Genomic DNA, 18,593 nt, shown 5'->3' on the forward strand with positions numbered 1-18,593 from the left:
GTATGAGAAAATGGAGAAGCGAGTCTTATGAGAGGAATTTAAAAAGGCTTGGTGTGCTTTGCCTAATATATTACAGGTTGATGGGGACTAAGATTGTTCTGAGGGTTTGGGGGATAAGACTATGGAGACAGAAGATCTGTTTAAGCTAGTAGATACTCCTGATGCAAGAAAAACAGGTAATGACTAAATAGACTGGAAATTAGAAGGATGTTTCTAAACTATCAGGGACAAGCTTCTGGAAACAACCTTCCTAAAAGAATGGAATGCAAATTCCTGGTGAGATTTCACCTCTTCTGATTTCAGCCTGTAAGAGGTAGTCAAAGTCTCCTACCTGTAAAGTTTAGGTAAGTCTTACTGAGAACATCCTCCTATATTCTGGAAATAATTCACAACTCAGGGTCTTGTAGTTTGGGTAAACCATCATCCATAAAGTGTGAAGTATCTGCAGGCAGGAAAGCAGGAGCGTTGCTCTGCTCAGTTGTGCAGATTTCTGTCGTAGTCAGTAGGTCCTTGAAAAGGCAGATGTTCTTTTGTCCTCTCTGCTTAATGCCTCACTAAAGCATCAGTCAGCGCTCTGCTTTATTCATTTGATTATCACTGATCCCAGTCCTYTGGTCCCTAAGCTTGCAGTGTTAGTAATGTCTGTATCCACTACTTCAAAGGCACTTGTTTTTCTCCTATATCCAAAGAGTCAACTAGTCAGTATTCATTCCATTCCCCTTGTTAAGATTTTTTTGTATATGTTTTGTATGCTTTTAGTTGCAGAACTGTTTGTGGTGGTTAGTCTGTGAAAGGACCAAACAGGAACTACAGAAATCCATATCATGAAATGGTGAATCTAAGATTCCTGCCATAGATGTCTGCAACAATTATTATTCTACCATTTTGAAAACTTTGGAATTTCCAGTCATCATAATTTACTGGCAAAACATTACTTCACTGCTTACTAATCAATGCTGAAAAACTTTCATGACAGCAGAGAAAGCTTGCCTCCAAGAGAAGCATTTCTCTCCACGTAACTTTGATGCTTTGAACATGGCAGGAAGATTCGAGTGTTTCCACACAAAATACTGATGGCAAATACATATTGCCTAAAATTGAAAATTTGCCTCATCTTCATCTGCTGACTTGAAGGATGAAAGTCTTTATGCCTGAGGAGAACTGTCTGCRTAGTATTCCTCTATCACGTCACTCATGGTGGACAACGCAACAGTAACATCTGTCATCAGGACAGGAGGGAGGTCAGATTTTCTATTATTCTCTCTTGTCAGAAAGTCACAAGTCTGTAGAATTGGTTCTTTTATTATAGTTATTCTGATTAATTTTTGCTAATTAGATCTTCAAAAACTTCCCGTAAATCTTAACAGCAAGCAGCTTATGAAGGTGTTCTGAATCCCCTGTCTGTGTGTGAAATCAACTTTTTAGGCCTCAGGTCCAGTGAATGAGAATTGCATCATTTTGTTTCTGATGCTGGCAGTCTTATCGGTAGTTTCCTTAATTCTGTTGTCTCCAAAAGTAAAAAGTGTTTCAATTCTTGTATAGGAAGAAATCAGAAATAGCAGGCAAAACTGGATGCTGATCATACTGGTATTCACCTAGCCAAGGCAGTTTTGGTACTCAGATCTCTCTCCTTTTTCCAGCATTCTTACCTTTTGCAATCAACATAATTTTCCCCCAAACAAAGTTCATATTGCAGATACCTTGTGCTTTGCTTCATGCCTAATTACTACTGAATAACATTTGAGATTAGCTGCTCTTCTACCAGACTTGTGTATTTTCCCAAGCATGTGTGTGTTTGGGGAGGGAAGCTGGCTATCTGTCATTACATCAGCATTTAAGCCCTGTTGAAGCTTCTGCATTAGTTATTCAAGACTTCCTGTTACTGTTGGAAAAATTTAGGATTATCTGTGAGCCGTTCAGGGGAATCCATGTCAGCAATATTGGCTCTGTTCATCCTTGTATCTGTTTTTAATATTCTGTACCGTGATTGTGTATATGGAAACCTTAAGGCCTTTGTGCAGGAATTTTCCTCCCACTACAGAATTTTTTTTTCCTACGATCTTAACCTAATGCTAATGGAATTGTTGAGTCTGTCTTTTGAGCTCCTGGTTACATGTTCTTTTTTTCTATGTATCCCTTCAAGCAATCTTCTTTAATGGTAGTGTATCTGCTAGAAAGGGAAGGACACAGCCAATCATTCATGCCCCCTTTCCCCTAAACTTCTACTGTTGTCACACTAAATACCCTCATCCCTAATGACAGTACAAGAAAGGAGAAACTATTCCATACGCCCTGGACATTCTTGTGATATTACTTAACCTTTTCTGGATTAAAAAGAACTTAAATGCTCTCAGCATTTTTGTTGTACACGGGGATTCTACTAAATTTCTGTTCATGTGACCCACTCTCCCATCCTGGAGTCCAAGATCTGGAGTCAGTATTGGTGAAGGACTATAGGGGCGCTGGGTGATTTGGTTCATCTGCCCCCGTTGTGGGAGGCAGCGGGGGGAGTGTGGTAGCCGAGGAGCATTGCTGGCCAGCGTGGTCTGAGCTCACCCCATGGGGTTTGTGCATCTCTGGAGTGGAGTACATGGGCATGGGCTCTCTGAAAGAATCCCTGTTATTGAAGGTAAGTCGATGTTTCATTTAATCTAGCAAATACTTTGATTATTTAAGTCTTTATTCCATTTAATTAAATTAAATAGACTATTTGCAGTTTAAGCACAGTCAGCTTACTAATGCTTTAGAATTAATCAATAGCCAGAAAAATGTCAATAAGCCACTGGAAATTCAGGGTGTTCATTCTCATGAAATAAGCTCTCTGCTTCGGTAACTTACCATCTTCAAGGAYGGGTCAGTAATAGTGTCATGTTACTGACTTTCAGGCACATGAGATAAGCCAAATATAGTATGAAATAGACTGTATTAGTTATGGATTCACAGAGAATATTGAAAATAAATTTAGTATTTAAAATTACATTGAAAAGATGTTAGATCTCATTTATTGTTTAAAGATTAGAGAGTGAGTCATCTCAGAGCATGCAGTGGCTGAGTTGGTAGTAGAACTGAGCTTAGTCCTGGCCATGACTCTTGGTTTTGCTCTGTGTGCGCTGGGGGATTTTTTTTTGATTTTTTTTTTTGATTTTTTTTTTTTGGACTACTTACGGGACTGAAGGCAGCAGGAGCAGCACTTTTAGTGTTTAGATGAGTCAGCCTGTTCACAGATAGCAGAAATGAGGTGGTTTGAGAGAGAGAGAGACTCTTTCCAGAACTTCATATCTGCTTCATGGTTGTCTTACAAGCAAAAGCTGATATTAGATTTTACTCTGTCTTTCATAGCACTAGATGTGGTTGGGAGAGAAGGTGCCTCCTGCTCACAATTACTGTTTCCTGCATCTTTGTTATGCTTTTAAAACTTCATGTAAAATAGCACAGTAACATATCAAAAAAAGACAGTTGGACAAACAGGTGTGGTATTGTGCTAGTTTATAGCGAATATCATTTTTGTAGATGTTCTTCAAAATCTAGATTACTTTAAAGTATTCTGATGAACGAAGGATTTCAGTTAGAGGTGGGCAAAGAAAATTTATTGTAAAATATAATATTGATACTCTGATTTGCAAATTCAGGTACTACAACTAGTGCTTTTGCTTTTTTTTTTTTTTTTTTTTTAAAAAAACCAACCTATCTGAAAGGTTTGAAACTGGAAGAAATGTAAATGCTACAAATCCATTCAATGCTAATAGATCAGCAGGTAGGGAAAGAGGGGAACTATTTCTAATCAGACCTCACCTGGAAGAAGCCCACCCCTTTTCTTTTGTGACTTCAGCCTATACACTTTTGAGTAAAGGAAGCTGGTTTCCTTGGGTTGAAGGAAGGGGTTTATGGTTTGTTTGTTTGATTTTCCCCCCCCCTCCCAGTGGCCAGAGAAATCCGCTCTGTGTATGTTTAGTTTGATTAGATGTTTTCTATATTCAGCGATGTGCGCAGCTGCAGTGACAGCTACTAAGACTAAGCTATCGGTGCAAGCTTGTTTATATCTCACTTGCTGTGTCTGAATTGAACCATGTCAAAACTCTTCACTCTGTTTTCAAACTTTAAAAAAGACAATTTTAGGACCATAAAGTGTTTTCTTGATACCTACTCTTTATTTTAAAAATGTAGAAATCAGAAGAGAGTGAGTTGTTTTATTCTAAAAGACTGAATTTTGATTTGAAACAATAATCTCAAAAGTTGAATTTMAATTAAAAAACATTTGAAAGCTTACTATGATTTTGACCAACTTGGTTGTTTTTCTAAATTTTGTATCAAAACCCCAAACCTCTCAGGTTTGCTTAAATTCTTCTTTCATGCTGAGTTGATTTATTTGCCAGCAAACAGTAAAACCTGTCTCATGCCTTTTCCCACCTTCCTTCTGTCTCTCGCCGAAATGCTGCCTCAGGTCGAGGCGAGAGAGGCAGCGGCGGCGGCAGCCCTCGCCCTGCAGGGCCTCGTGCTCTCGTTCGTTGTGATACGATTATTTGCTGACTGCGAGCTGATCTGGGCTTCATTTCCCATAGCGTATTTAGCAGCTGCTGGAGAGCGGTTGCTGACTATTGCCATCCTGATCTGTATTAGCTTAATGATTTAAAGGTCTAAAAAGAAGGTATATTTGATTTATAAAACTGCCCAGCACAGTTGTACGGTTTCTAATGAAATATGAATTCATGAAATATGAATTCATGAAACACGTTCCTCGTGTTTCCGCCTAATCGGCGATGAGCGGTGCCGGTGAGTGAGAACCCGTACGTGGGCTACCGAGCACTCGGACAGGTCTCGTTGCGGTCACGGACGTGACTAGCTCATCCAAGGAGTTTCAGATGGAAAGCCGTTAGTACTGTATTACCGCGCTGCGCAGCTCGGCGAGGGCTGCAAGGCGTCTGTGAACCTGCGTAACTCACCAGGCTGCTAAGCTGCCGGAGGTTTGTGCGGCTATAGCAGTGCAGGTGTTCAGAGCTACTTCGGGTACGTATATGTGGAAACAGCCTCTAGTCTGGCTGCAGTCTGGACAGCTCAGTTTCATGGGCGTAGGTATTTGCAGTGTGTACACAAATCATATTTGAACATGACTGTTAAAACTGTAAGGCAGGTACTGAGGAATAAGTTAAGTGTTTCATGAGTCTGTTGGTTTTCTCCCAGGAGCACAAACTATGTGAATAACCGCTGTGCAAGCAGCATTGCGAGTTAATTCCACCACAGAGGCTCCAAAAATAAACCCCGTGGTAGCAGCTCTGAAAGTTAATGTTGCAGCCCTGACTCCAAAAATAAATGTTGCTCCCACAGCTCATAAAGCTAGTGGAGCTGGGTATGATGCTCTGACACGCGCTCCAAAGAAGAGCTTGCACCACCTAGAGGTAAAGAAACGGTAGTTGGTGCATTAGAAAAAYGGATTAAAGAGAAGCGACAGTGGTGTTTCCAGTGTGAATTTTTTTTCAAAATACAAAAGATACCATAGCATCTACAAATACTTAGTCTTATTCTGCACTCTTTCAAATTATATCAGGAAACTAGGGTCAGTAATGTGGAAAATGGGTTTAAAAAGAAAAAAGATGGAAAACTTCCAAAGAGGAATACAAGTTTTATGGAACAGCCAGCCTTGGCTGTATTTTCAAATATTTCCGTATGTGATTAATAGGTGCAAGTGTATGCATTAGTTCATTCCTGTAATTGTTTATAATATAATGGGGACAAGGACTTTCCCAAGGAATTCTAATATTTTTGGGAGCCGTGTATTCAGTTAATTTGAGGGCCAAAAGCTGTAAAATGTACTGGATTTTATAGACAGCTGTTTGTGTGATAACTGAAAAACTAGCAATTGTAAAAGCTGTAAGAAACGTCAGTGGGGGGATAGAGATTAAGTGATTTTGAAAAACTCACCTGGAGGGGTTTGTTTACAGTTCTGTCTTCGTTTTTACTTTTTAAAAAGGTTTTGCTTACCTTTAAGTACTAACTTTACATTRTTTCAGGGGAAACAATGCACAAGCTCAGGAGCAATGATACCGGCTTTTGGTTGAAATGTCCTTCCCTACAAAAAAACAACTTAACTTCATATTGAAAAATGGTATTTTTAAGAAAAAAATGTGTCTGTCTTTTGTAGACCTAAACATTGGATGCTGGAGAGGGGATTCCAATGTACTGTAAATTAATTGTAAATGTTTGCAAACATGGTTGTTTTTTTTTTTTTTAAATAAGCAGTCCTGTCTAGTGTCTAAGACTGAGTGTGCCCACACATGGATTCTTCTCTGAGATAGCATTTCTGGTTTATTTTTGTCCTTTTTGTGACTATTTGTATTACAAGTTTAACTTCTAGGTTGAAGCTTCAAAACTAATTATTGAGTTGTTTGGAGCTTGATTCTGAAACTTCACATGCAGGGAAAAATTCATCTCTAGGCTATGCTTAGGCATAGTTGAATTACAAGTTTAATGTAAAATCTCAGTGACTAAATTTTTTAATTTGTGCTCCAGCTTCACTTTTTCTGTTTATAGGTCATCACAGCTGTTTCAGAACTTGCCTTGGTGTATCTTAGGATTGAAGAATTTTTCTTCACTGATAAAATGAGTTTTTACAATTCTGTAACTTTTCAGGAGAGCAGCAGGAATGATCGTTTTTGCTACACGTTCAGATGACCTGCATCATGGAATCTGCTTTAGGAAAAGTAGTAAAACAGTGGTACCGTTGACTAAATTTCTCTTGGTTTGGGGAGTTCTTATTACTTTGTGCAGTCCCTCTTGGCTCATGTAAGCTCCCTTTGCTTCTGTGTTATTTATCAGTACTTGCTCATTGGCAAAGGTCAGTAGAGTAGGAAGCCTTTATAGTAGTGTCTCTTCCCAGCGTGAAGCATCAATCCTTGTTCACTATATAAATGCTCACCTTAGATGGCTCAAAATCAGTTTTTTGAATTTCGGAGTTAATCCGGCTCCGAGCCGGGCCAGTGATGCGATGCGCCATTGGCAGTAGGTGCAGGAGCTCCGCAAGTGGAGGGCTGCAGTCCCGTTTCAGTGCAGCTCTCCTACAGTCGAGAGCGTTTGGGCGAGAGACTCGGCTCCCCTTGTACCGTACACTAGGAGACTTTATTTTTATCTGGGACCCGCTTTGAGATCCTAGTGTATTAGGGGACTCAACTCAGTGTGACGGGTGCTTGTAATGAGGCAAGTCCTGAGCTGCAACAGCTTGAAAGTTGTATCCTGATTTACCTCCAAGTCTCTGCTCCTCGGAGGAACGTTTGAGAAGCTGCTTTCCAAGCACGTGGCCGTGAGGGTGGCGTTCCCTATAGCAGCATGCCCGACGTCAGTCCCCAAAAYGGTGTTCCTGGCGCAGCACCTTCCGCAAGAAATGAGTTTTTAGAAGGCATAGACACCGCTGAATTGTGGCTTCATTTTTCCTTCCTAACAGCTGTAAAAGAAACCATACTTCCCTTTTTGAAGCCCCCAAATGAGGGGGGATGTAAGAGAGAGCTGGCCCTTTTTCTCCACTAGCTCAACTGTATTTCCCCCCTTGTTGTCTTTGAAAGTTTTCTCTCAATACCCTAGATAGATATAGTGCATATCAAAATTCAGGCATGGTGAAGGTTTTGAGAAACAACATGCATTCAAAGAACCTTTTTTTCCAATAGTTTGAATGTCTTTTTCAAATTTTAACCTGTGAGATTGTTTATCATGTAAAGGACTTCAGAAAGGTTCGGGKTTTTTGTTTGTTTATCCTAGTTTTCTATTACCTTTAGCAGCACCATTTTAAACTATTGTGCTTGATTGTATTCCTAAGCCACCTGGAAAAATGCTAAAGTCAGAAGTAATATTTTTTRGTCTGTAATGTTTTCAAGGCAATTTGGGGGGCTCTCAGGAAGCAGGACACAGTAGTAAATTAAAATCCAGGTTCAGTGACCCTTTTTGGTAAGAGCTTCCTACGGAATGAATGCAGCTTTGAGCTAAATTAATTTTTTGAAGAGGATTTTCGTTGCATGGGGTGCCCAGCCGTCTGGCTCGGGTGCGGCAGGGCGCCGAGGCTGGGACGGGGCCGCTGGGCTGGCGGCGGCGGTCGCGGTGCCAAGCGGGGCGGCGCGCGGCACCCGCCTGGCGTGGGCAGAGCCCGCAGCTCCCCGGCGCCGGAGCTGTTCCTGCAGCGCCGAGTTCGCTGCTGCGGCCGGGTTGCTAAAAATCACTGGAGCCGCTTTGTGCGAATGTACCAGTGTGACTTTTGAGCTAGGTGACGCTAGCATGGAAAACTTTTCATTAAATCAAGTGCCTTCCGTGGCCAGCAATTCCAAGGCCGAGCTGGAGTTAGGGCGGTGACGGGGCCCGGGCGGCGTGCGGTACCGGCCCGTAGCTGTCCGGCGCCTCAGCCTTCTGCGCCGACCCACGCGACGCTTGCACGGTGGCTGTGACGGGGCTGTCCGGCTTTCGAGGACCGTCCCCCGCGCGAGCTCGTGCGCAGAAAACATCGGGTCGCTCTGCGCTGGCTCCCACACCTGGAGCAAGTGATTTCCATCTCTGGGCCTCAGCTTTTCGTCTAACAGAGCAGATAACGGTAGTAACCTGCTGTTTTGTAAAGCATTTGGAGAGAGCTGTTGAAAAGCCTTGACGAGGAGCTAGGCAGTGATACACGTGTTGTTCTTGTACATGGAAAAAAACCTTTTAAACTTGTTTGTTTGTTGTGTCAAGGGATGATAAATGGTTCCCATTTCTATCTTCTGTAGAAGCATTTTACTTGTTTATTATGAAACACAGATCCCATTTACTCTCTGAAAACGTAACCTGTCATCCCTAGAAAGCCCCAAATACTTTTTCTATTCCAGACGTCATTACAACAATTACGTTATGTTTTCTACTGCTTGACAAACTTCACTGAAATCTTTGAGATGATGTGATACTTGATTAAAATCCAGTTCTATTCAAGGTATTTGTAAAACAAAGATGTTTTTAGAGGACCGGACTTCAGCCTCCAGCTCTTTGGGAGCAAGGAAATCGCGTCAGGTTCTGTGCGGCGCAGGGCTTCCGCGTCTTGCTCTGAAGAAATCTGTTCAAGTACGGGAGGCGTGACATTTCCTTGGTAAATCTGTGTTTGGGGATTGCTTATTAGCCACCCTGAGACTAAGACTGCTACGTATGTCTTCCCACGTGGACTGGATTTGACTACGCAGCTCAGCTAGTCAAGTAAAAACTATTTTTTACAAATACTCCATCTAGTGCAGTTCCCACATACCAGTCAGATCTGTCAGGTAATTAGATTTGTTGAAATTTTGCTTGTCATAAGTAACATCAGTATGTCAACACTGAAACTAAGCTTTTTCGTTAGCTTTTTTTAGGTACACTGAGGAAGTCAAAAGAGTATACTGCTATGCTGTCTATCAAAGTACTTTGAGAATATGTTTATTATAAACATTAGAAAAATCAGAGACAGCAGTGTACTTGCTTTCCATAGGGATTATGCTCCTGAAATAGCAAAACAGCCTGTGGGTTTTGCCATGTTTCCTCAATTTATATGCAGTTTGTTTGAGAGTTGGAGATTTGTTTCAAACCTTTAGCACAATCAAGCTTAGAAGGTATTTAAAGTGCAATATGAAAGCATTAGAATAAGCTCTTTAATGCTTTGTAACTTCCAGGGCTGTGTTTGTCTCTGTTTTTTGGTATTTGATTTGTGATCATTTCCTGAATGTGTGTTTTGTTTTTTTTCTTCTTTTCTTTTGTGCCCCCAGTGTTTTATCTGAAACTTTGGTGGCAGTGGTATGACACAAAGTTAAGGCTTCTGGCCTCCCAGGAGTCTGAGGTCATTCCTGGTTTGATCTAATACATATATAGAAAAGATGCTCTCTCCATTTTCCTCTTTTTAATCTTCATAGTTATGGAACTGTATGCAGTAGAAAACGCTATTTTAGGCCAGTAAGCTGAGAGTTTTGGGGATAGGAAATTTTGACTTACATTTTTAAGTCTTGCCTGTGCTTTGCTCTTGATTTTATGACCAGCGAAGTGAGACCTTATGCAAATACAAAGCTTCTATCTGCAAGTTCTTTCCACATAATAACTTCTGTTCAATCTGAATGATAAGCCCTTACATGGTGATTTCATATATATTATATGGATTAATATCTTCTTTAAAACTAAGTGATACTTCAGAAGATGCTCATGGAAACTCTGTAGTCTTATGTTGAATTCAAGATTTTTTGGTATTTGGAATATTTTATGTTTGTGAAATTTACTGCTGATACTGTTGTTTACTACTGCCTTTTGAGCAATTTCATGTGATACCTTATAAAATCCATTAATTTTTTTTTTGATCTGTACTTTGCTGCTGATAGAGTGGGGGGAAGTTGCAGTGTCTAGTTATGTTGCTGGCAAATCCAAACTAACTTCTCCATAAAATTGCTAGTCTCATTTGAAATGGGGGAGGAAGCCCAGTGGGGGATTTGTTTCAACTATGATGGCTGCAATCTGTCTTTAAAAACAAAACAAAACAAAACAAAAAAACCTTGGGTTCATTCCTGGCCAGTTCTTGATAGTTCTGCCATAATTGCAGAATTTTTTTTTCTCCTGCTTTTGTATCCCATTACCTTTACTGTTGTATAGAGAGCAGTCATATTTCCTCTCCAATTTTATTTTTCTGAACTAAACAAGCAGAAATATTCTTGTCTGCACTTCTATTTCTTTGTCCTTTTGATCAGTCAAGAAGTTGATTTTTATAGTATGTGACCTTGGATTTTACAGTATTTATCTTAAGAAAGGAGGAGTTTTACCTTCTCCAAGATTGCTGAGTAACGTGGCCTAAGATTAGGCCTTAGACTCCTGAGAAGGAAGTCGAAGAAATCTCAAAGTTACCTTTTGTTCACATAGATACAGAAATTTAAAAAGGCCTTTTAGCGAAATATTTTTAGCTGAATCCAGAGTAATTCTTTGCCCTAGCTGCACTTGGAAGGTTATTTTTGGTAAGGAAGGAATGTTTTTAATGGACACTTGCATATCTCAGAAGCATAAAAAAGCCCAGTCAAAATCACCAGTTAACCTCTGCGGAGGTGTAATTGAGGACAGAATGCCCTTTGCTCCTCCTGGTTCAATAAAATGAAGAGTATTCAGCACCTGCAGGGTTGAGCCTCTTATTCTTAAATTTCTAAATGCAACAGCCTGGTACACAACCTGCAGGGGACAGCAAATCCAACGATGCTCACTCCTCTCCCGCCAAGGAGAACTCCTGAATCATCCTGATGAAATTTCAAGATTACTAAACTAAATTCCCCTTTAGTGCTTGCATTTAAATACAGTCAGCAGCCCGGTACCCAGGAAAGCTGTAGCCTACCATATAAATCAGCTGTCTGCATCAGCCTTTGCTTCTGGTTGGAGCGAAGAGCAGGTAGGCTCTGGTGTCTAATGAATCTCATAGTGCAGACAGAAAAGGAGCTGCAGGAGTTTGTGGATGGCTGGAAAAAGGAAAATGTCTGGTTTTCCCCCCATGTTTTCATTCTGGTCTTTGTGCCTGGTGCATATTTGAGATGTAATAAATAAGCAGTTCCACTACTTTGGTTTATAGGTATATATTTGCTATCTGTGGCCCTGTGAACATGCCAGCGTTTCTGCTGGAACCTGTGGAAGGTGTGCTTGTGCGTGGTGGCCGCCTTGCTTGGGGAAGATGAGTACAGCATCGGTTTTCTCCTTTCTCTCCGTCACTGGCATTCTGGGCTATAACTGGCGTTTAGCTGGCAACAGCAGAACTTCGTGGGCCACGCTCACAAAGCGAAACGGCATCAGGAAAGTTCACTGAAAAACTACTGTGCTACGGTACCTAGAACTGGCCGTATCTGTTTATGAAACAGTGATGTGGTACGCTCAACCATCCGTCTTGCCACTTTTAGCTGTTGGTAAAACTTGCAGAGTTATTGTCGCCATGATGTGTTAATAATGTAGGTAGGAGAAGGTTTGTAGCTAAAAGTATCATTTTTCTTTTATTAGTGTCATTAATATAGCTGAGAAAAGAAAGTACTCTTTGCCTGAGATTTTACCTATGTTATTTGATCTAAAAAGATCCTATCTTCCTCTGCCTACAAACCTTGCTTTTCTTGTAGTTGTTCATTACATGGCAAAATTGCTTAATATTGTTTATTTGTAGAAAGCCTCTATATTAGATGTATGTTAGGAAAACCTATGGTTTAATGCAAAACTAGTATTATTTCCTCTCTTCTACTAACATAGATTTCTCTTAGCAATAGAGTCTACTTGGTAAAAACCTTACTTTTCCAGAATGAGTTTCTTTTGTTTATGGTTGCAAGTTGTGCCAAGTGATGCATTTTTTGTAATTCAATACTCACTATCCTGGAGCAATTAAAGAGAAAAACACAGTTTGCCCGCACAGCGCGAGGCTCTTGCATTCGTGTTCTGTCGTGGTGAAACGCACATACTATGGTTCTTTTATTGTCCTTTATGACTTCAACCTTGGAAAGACAGACATAAAAGTACTAGTAACAAAGCAAATTGGAATGGATTCTCACAGCGTTTTTACCCTGTACTGCAAAATGTGGCCAGGAAAGAGAATAAAACGGACAAGTTTATGAGCATTGACCAGCTGACCCTGCTGGGCTTTTGGGGTTTTTGTTTTCTCTTTGAGTAAAGAAACTCAATAAACTGGACTTCATCTCTCTTCATAGGTAAAGTCTGTGATAAATCTGCTGTTTGCTGCCTACACGGGGGATGTGTCTGCACTCCGGAGGTAAAACAGTGCGGGGTTGGGGACAGGAAAGCCACTGGCTTTGTATCTGCTGTTGTTGCTTACTTATGAATATATGCTTGTGTCCATGATGGGGAAATGAGAGCTGCAGTAGGGAGGATATACGTTCTGTTAACATGCTTTTAATGTCTTTTAGTTATTGCATTTTAGTTGTTTTAATTGAATGCAATAATTTAATTGCATTCAAGCAAACAAGGAGTCAGGTAAAATGCATTTAAAAAAAGGTTTGAAGAATCATAACCTTTGCACAAGTATAGGGAGAGGTAGAGGATATTAAAAAGCAAACAAACAGACAAAACGCAAACAACAAAGTTGTACTGTATCCCAGCAATTTGCTATAATCCTTTCGCTTTCCATTTCTTTGGATCCTTTTGAATTAACTTCCCTTACCGGTTCTCTTTATAGTGATTGCACAGAATTCTGGCTGAATTCTAGCCTGCTTTTTGATTCAAATCTGAAACTGCCAGAAAAAATCAAGTTGGAAAATGTATGTTGCTGTTGGAGACATTAGGAAATCTAACTTTGATTTCTACATCTCAAGTAGAATCTGGCACTGTTTAAAACAAAAGTAGTAATAGACTAAATAAACATATTAATTTGACTAGAATACATTTGAATATAGTTAATGAGAGGGAAAAAATCTGTATAGCTTACCTCTGTTGTCCCTGAGCAGTATAGTAAGATAAAAGAACTGTTCCAGGACCTTTAACACTGCAGGATTTTCAGACTCGGGGTCTTCTCCAGGTTTCCTCAGCTGACGTGAAATTTACTTTGCCTTATGTGACTTAGCTTGTCCACGTTAGATCTTAAATCAGATGTGTTGGCTGTCACGTACCCTCCAATGATATTTTAAGAATCATTTTTCTTTATGACGGCTACAGGCCAGAAAGTAAGTTAAGCCCCTAGTTTATATTTAAAGCCAAAGCAGCAAGAGCCCCTTTCATTGTAACTGAAGATATGATGTGCTTTTGATACCATTTATCCTTTTGCAGCAGATGTTTCACCATTTTAGCATAGTGCTATTGTTCCATGCTGGTTTTGTAATTCTTTTTTTTGTCTACAAAACTTTTCTGTAATTTTTTTTTTAGATTTGCTCTATCAGGAATGGATATGGAACAAAGAGATTATGATTCACGAACAGCATTGCACGTAGCAGCTGCGGAAGGTACCGTCTCCTCCCGTCTAATTTGCTATCTCTTAATGGAATTTGGTCAGTTATCTTTCAAGTATCTCCTCTCTGTGTACTTTTTTGTGCGTGTGCATTTGTGTGCGTGTGTGTATATGTGTATATATACATATGTACACACACCTATAAAATACATTTTTATATTTATATAAATAAAATACATTATTTTATATTTATATAATTCTGCTTTTCTTACAGGACATGTGGATGTTGTTAAATTTTTACTGGAAGCATGCAAAGTGAATCCTTTTCCCAAAGACAGGTAGGTGTTTGTATTGCTACCTTAAGGAGAGATGCTATATTAGCCAGTTACATAAGGAGAAATATTTATTAAATAATAGTGGAATTTATTAAGTATACTGAAGCAGAAGGAGCAGAATCCCACTTGTTCTCTGTAGACTCTGCAGAGAACATGGAAATAAAAAGTGGTGAAACCATTATAATCATTATTTAAAAGGTTATGCTCAACTGACGAAGTATTTTCATAGTTACTGAACTTTGTGTGTTTTGTGGACTTATTACAACATGTAGAGAATCAGATTTTTTGGTGCTTTCAGCTCCATACTTGCATGCTGATCTTAGAAATACTGTGTTCCTTCCTGTAGATGGAATAACACTCCTATGGATGAAGCTTTACATTTTGGACACCATGATGTATTTAAAATTCTTCAAGAATATCAGGTCCAATACACGCCATCAGAAGATTCCAACAACGGAAAGGAGAACCGAACGGTTCATAAAAATCTAGATGGCTTACTATAATCATCTTCAGCTAGACCCTAAGAATCAAATCACTTACCTATTTAATTGTGGTATACATAAGTAATGAAGAGCGTGTGTGTTTCTATCTGATAGTGGTATATATTTTACAGAAGTCTCTGTTACTTCAGTGTTATGTTACAGAAGTTTCTATAYGCACAGGACAAATCCAATCTCTCAAAAAAACAAAACCAAGTAAGAATCTCCCTCCATAATGTGAGCAATATTACCTCATGCTGCATATAATTGATGTATAAAAATATTTAGCTGTTGTTGGCTTTATTGTGCACTACTTAATTTATTTTTTGTGTTCTGTGTGAACTCTAGTCTGTGGTCACGAATTTTCTGCTGAATTTTTGTTTCTAGAGCCCTGTCTTTCCAGTATGGCCAAGATGAGCCGGAGTACTGTCAGGTCTAAGTGTCAGTGAGGTTTTTCGAGAGCTGAGGATGCTGATGTAGATGTAGGCTGGGTGTGTTAAGCAAGGATCTGCACTTAGCTTTATATTTAAAAAAAAAAAAAAAATTCCACACAAACTTGTTTACATAATATAAATATCAAAAGAATATATTGGTGACAGTTATCAGTGGTCTAGGCTTGTCCTTAGAGAGTCTTGTCAGGGAATCTGTTTTAAGGTTTGTTTGACCAAATGGCAGAGGAGGGTGACTTGTAACATGGAACAGTGTCTAGCGTTCTTTGGAGATGTTTTTTCAGATCCCTTTGTCTCGTTTCCCTCCCCTCTCTCCATGTCCAGCTGCTAATGTACTTCCTCCTCGACTGGGGAAAGCGGGTGCTTCCACTCTATGCAGTTGTGTTCCTTACAGGTACGTTTGCACTACAGCAAGCCTTGACAAGCTGCAAAAACCCCGTTTTGGGCTTAGCTTTGTTCTTGGCAGTTACACCAGGAACCAGTGAGGGGAATGTAAGCACGTGAAAGGCAAAGTACTAAACCAAATATTATATGTAGACATGATTTAATTTAGGCTTGTAATAAGGAACATGGATGGAGTGAAACAGCTTTAAGGAGCATAGAGCCAGTCAAAGCATGAGCAGAGCAGGAGATGAGCCAAGTTTTGGGTATGTTTTCTTGCACTAGGATCAACCAAGGAGCAGGCTATTTACATCAGTGGAATTACACTGGTGTAAAACAGGAGCAGCAGCTCAGCAATAGGAGCATAATTCAGTGATTCCTTTAGTGGTGAACTGTGGCCACTAACACCAGCATGGCATGTGCCATGTCATGGGAAATACAGTTGCCGATATCTGTTGTTTGCAGAATTACTATGTTATGCCAGTTCCCTATCCCATGTGTAATTGTTTTTATCAATAATGAGGCACAAAACCTCACAAGTGAGCATTTAAACTTGAGAGTTTGACATTCACAAACATGACAGTTGTTGGACACAGATTTTAGGCAAGAATCATGCAGCACATGGAAAAGGAGCTTATGCTTGAGAATTGCCTATATGGCTATTTTTATCCTAACACATAATGTACAAGTCATTAATAGATCTTGCAGTTTAGATTCTCTGTGTTTAGGCACCAAAATCCTCCTGAAATAATGACTAAATTCTTTTTAGAATGGTGCAAGCACTTTATACAAATCATCTGAACCACATTATCCTCCTTTTGCAAATGGGGAAATTGAGGCATAAAGAGAAGTAATTTCCCTGGAATGACCCGGCAGGTCAGTATAGTTCGGAGTAAATCCTCTTGAGTTCCTGCACAGTCCTCTAGTCAGTTTGCCATACTGCCTCCTACAGGGAGGAAAATTCAAATGGAAAAGTGCTTGATACTCATCACAAGCAGTGATTGATTTCATGATGGTATCTTGGAAGAGTCTGAAAGTCTGAAGCCCTGAAATCATATTTCCAAGCTTGCCAGCATGGTTATCAAACACTTTTCCTCCAGAATCTTACTGCTCTTAAGCTGCTTTTTTTCTGAAGATCAGCTATTTTTCTGAAGACTTAGTGTCTTTCAACTCGTTGTTTTCATGTCCTGTGTCACAGCCACCTTAGTTCTAATCAAGAACTAGATGAAATGGCCTTTGGCTCCTTACTGGGCCAGACTGGTCACTGTTGAGTAGCACAAGGCCTTTTTTCTCCTGCACCCTAGACTAAATCCCAACCTGTTTTCTCTTGGCAAGAGATCCATCAAAATTAGTATAGAGGAGTAAAGTCTTTCAGATGGACTGTAGTTTAGCATTCTACATCTCAATGCTAATCTGATTTTTTTTCCATGTTTTTTTGTATGAAAACTTATCCTCTAGCTTCTCAGAAAAATATCTGATTTAGTTTTATTTAACTAAAATTAAATTTGCATTGCTCAAACTGACATTTTTAAAAAGCTAGGTATATTATATATACATATATATACACACACATATATATATATTAAAGGAAAAAAAAAAAACACAAAAAATAAGACATTTTAACTGAGTAACATAAAGATCATGGCTGTCTCTGAACTTAATGCTTTCCTGAATCATACTGAGTGCTTTTGGCCAGAGTCTTAGCTTCAGTGCATTTCTGCTGGTTAGTTTTAGTATTTTCACATTATGAGGAGATGCATTACTTTGTAATGCATTAATGTCCAATTTAGTGCAGTTATTTAGACATGGAGTTACTTATAATATATGCAGTACATTGGTTTGGCTGTTCATCTTTCATGACACTGACATGTAGTTTTTAACATAAATAGCTTTTGGTTATCTCATCAAATGCTGAGTTCCATATGCTCCAAAGAGGATTCCCCCCACTCCTTTGTTTTAATGTCATGTATGTGCTCTATCACAAACTAAAATGGTTAAGCTAACTTAATGCTTTGTACACAGAAATATTGTGCTAGTCTTAGCATTAATTAGCCTATCTTTGTGAACAAAATGTGTTGTACCAGTTTGTGTTTTTTTGTTTTTTTTTGTTTTTGCTTCAGAGCTGGACTAGCAGTGACCGTACTTACTGGCAGTGTACTTCTGGTCATTGTAACTGATTGGGCTGATCTTGACTTCTAGGTTCTGTATTGTGGGGAACAGACAGTGATGAATGTATTTCTAGCAGTTTCCCATGAATGAATCTAAATTTGAGCTGTACTGGTTCTGAAAATGAAAGTTATTTATTTTAAGAAATACAATCCAGATGGTGTTGCTTTTTACAGCATAATAAATGGGAATACAAAGAAGGTGGTGGTGGTGCTTTTTGTTATCTATGCGATTGCAATTCACATAAGCATTATTAGCTTCAGTCCTGGGGAAGGCTGTCCTAGAAAACCTACTCTGTTCATTTCCATTCTGCAATGCCTACAAGAAATCAGAATGAGTTTATATGATCTAGCTTTTTTTAATAGACTTTTAGAACCATGTCATTTCACTGGTTGCTTTTTCTTCGGCCATATTGCCTCAATGGCTCCATCTTTCTCTTGCCTACTCTTCACTCCTATCCCTCACCAACAGGTTTTTTTTCCTTTTATTATTCTCCTGCCTGTGTAAAGTAGTATAAAAGCCTGAGTAGTGTGAGACAAGGGCTCATGTCACTTAACAGCCACAGATAAAAATGATACAAGAGTGGCCAGTTTGATAGACTCAACTGACAGAGTTTAGCTCTAGTTCAATTATTTTCCTGTTTAACTCACATTAGAGATATGAGTTGGGTCTATTGAAATTTAACTGAAAAATTCATAGTGATGTGAAATATGCAACAATAAAACAATTATTTTAACAGCACCTTCTCTGAAGCCATATTCTGAGAACTGTCATGCAGACTGATTTGCTACAATACAATGGATTAAAATCATTTCTATTGCCTTAAGTCAGAGATAAAACTGCTTAGTTGCACAAACAAGTTTAAATTGAAATATACAGTAAATTCAAAGATGTATGATCTTTGTAACAGTAATAACCAAAACACAAG

The 18,593-nt window shown here is 39.3% G+C and overlaps 1 protein-coding gene across 3 annotated transcripts in view; it reads left to right on the forward strand.

Annotated features, from left to right (window-relative positions):
• Positions 1-14,869, forward strand: part of GLS (glutaminase) — a 61,295-nt gene extending 46,426 nt beyond the window's left edge. For all 3 annotated transcript variants that reach the window (XM_026091730.1, XM_026091733.1, XM_026091734.1), the window contains 4 exons: positions 12,666-12,727; positions 13,834-13,910; positions 14,130-14,193; positions 14,537-14,869. In XM_026091730.1, the coding sequence (XP_025947515.1) occupies positions 12,666-12,727; positions 13,834-13,910; positions 14,130-14,193; positions 14,537-14,693 (360 nt within the window). In that variant the 3' untranslated portion in view covers positions 14,694-14,869. The remainder of the gene's footprint in view (positions 1-12,665; positions 12,728-13,833; positions 13,911-14,129; positions 14,194-14,536) is intronic.
• The last annotated feature ends 3,724 nt before the right edge of the window (positions 14,870-18,593 follow it).

This window comes from Apteryx rowi, unplaced genomic scaffold (genome assembly GCF_003343035.1).
Source record: "Apteryx rowi isolate R43461 unplaced genomic scaffold, aptRow1 scaffold_92, whole genome shotgun sequence".
Taxonomy (NCBI): Eukaryota; Metazoa; Chordata; class Aves; order Apterygiformes; family Apterygidae; genus Apteryx; species Apteryx rowi.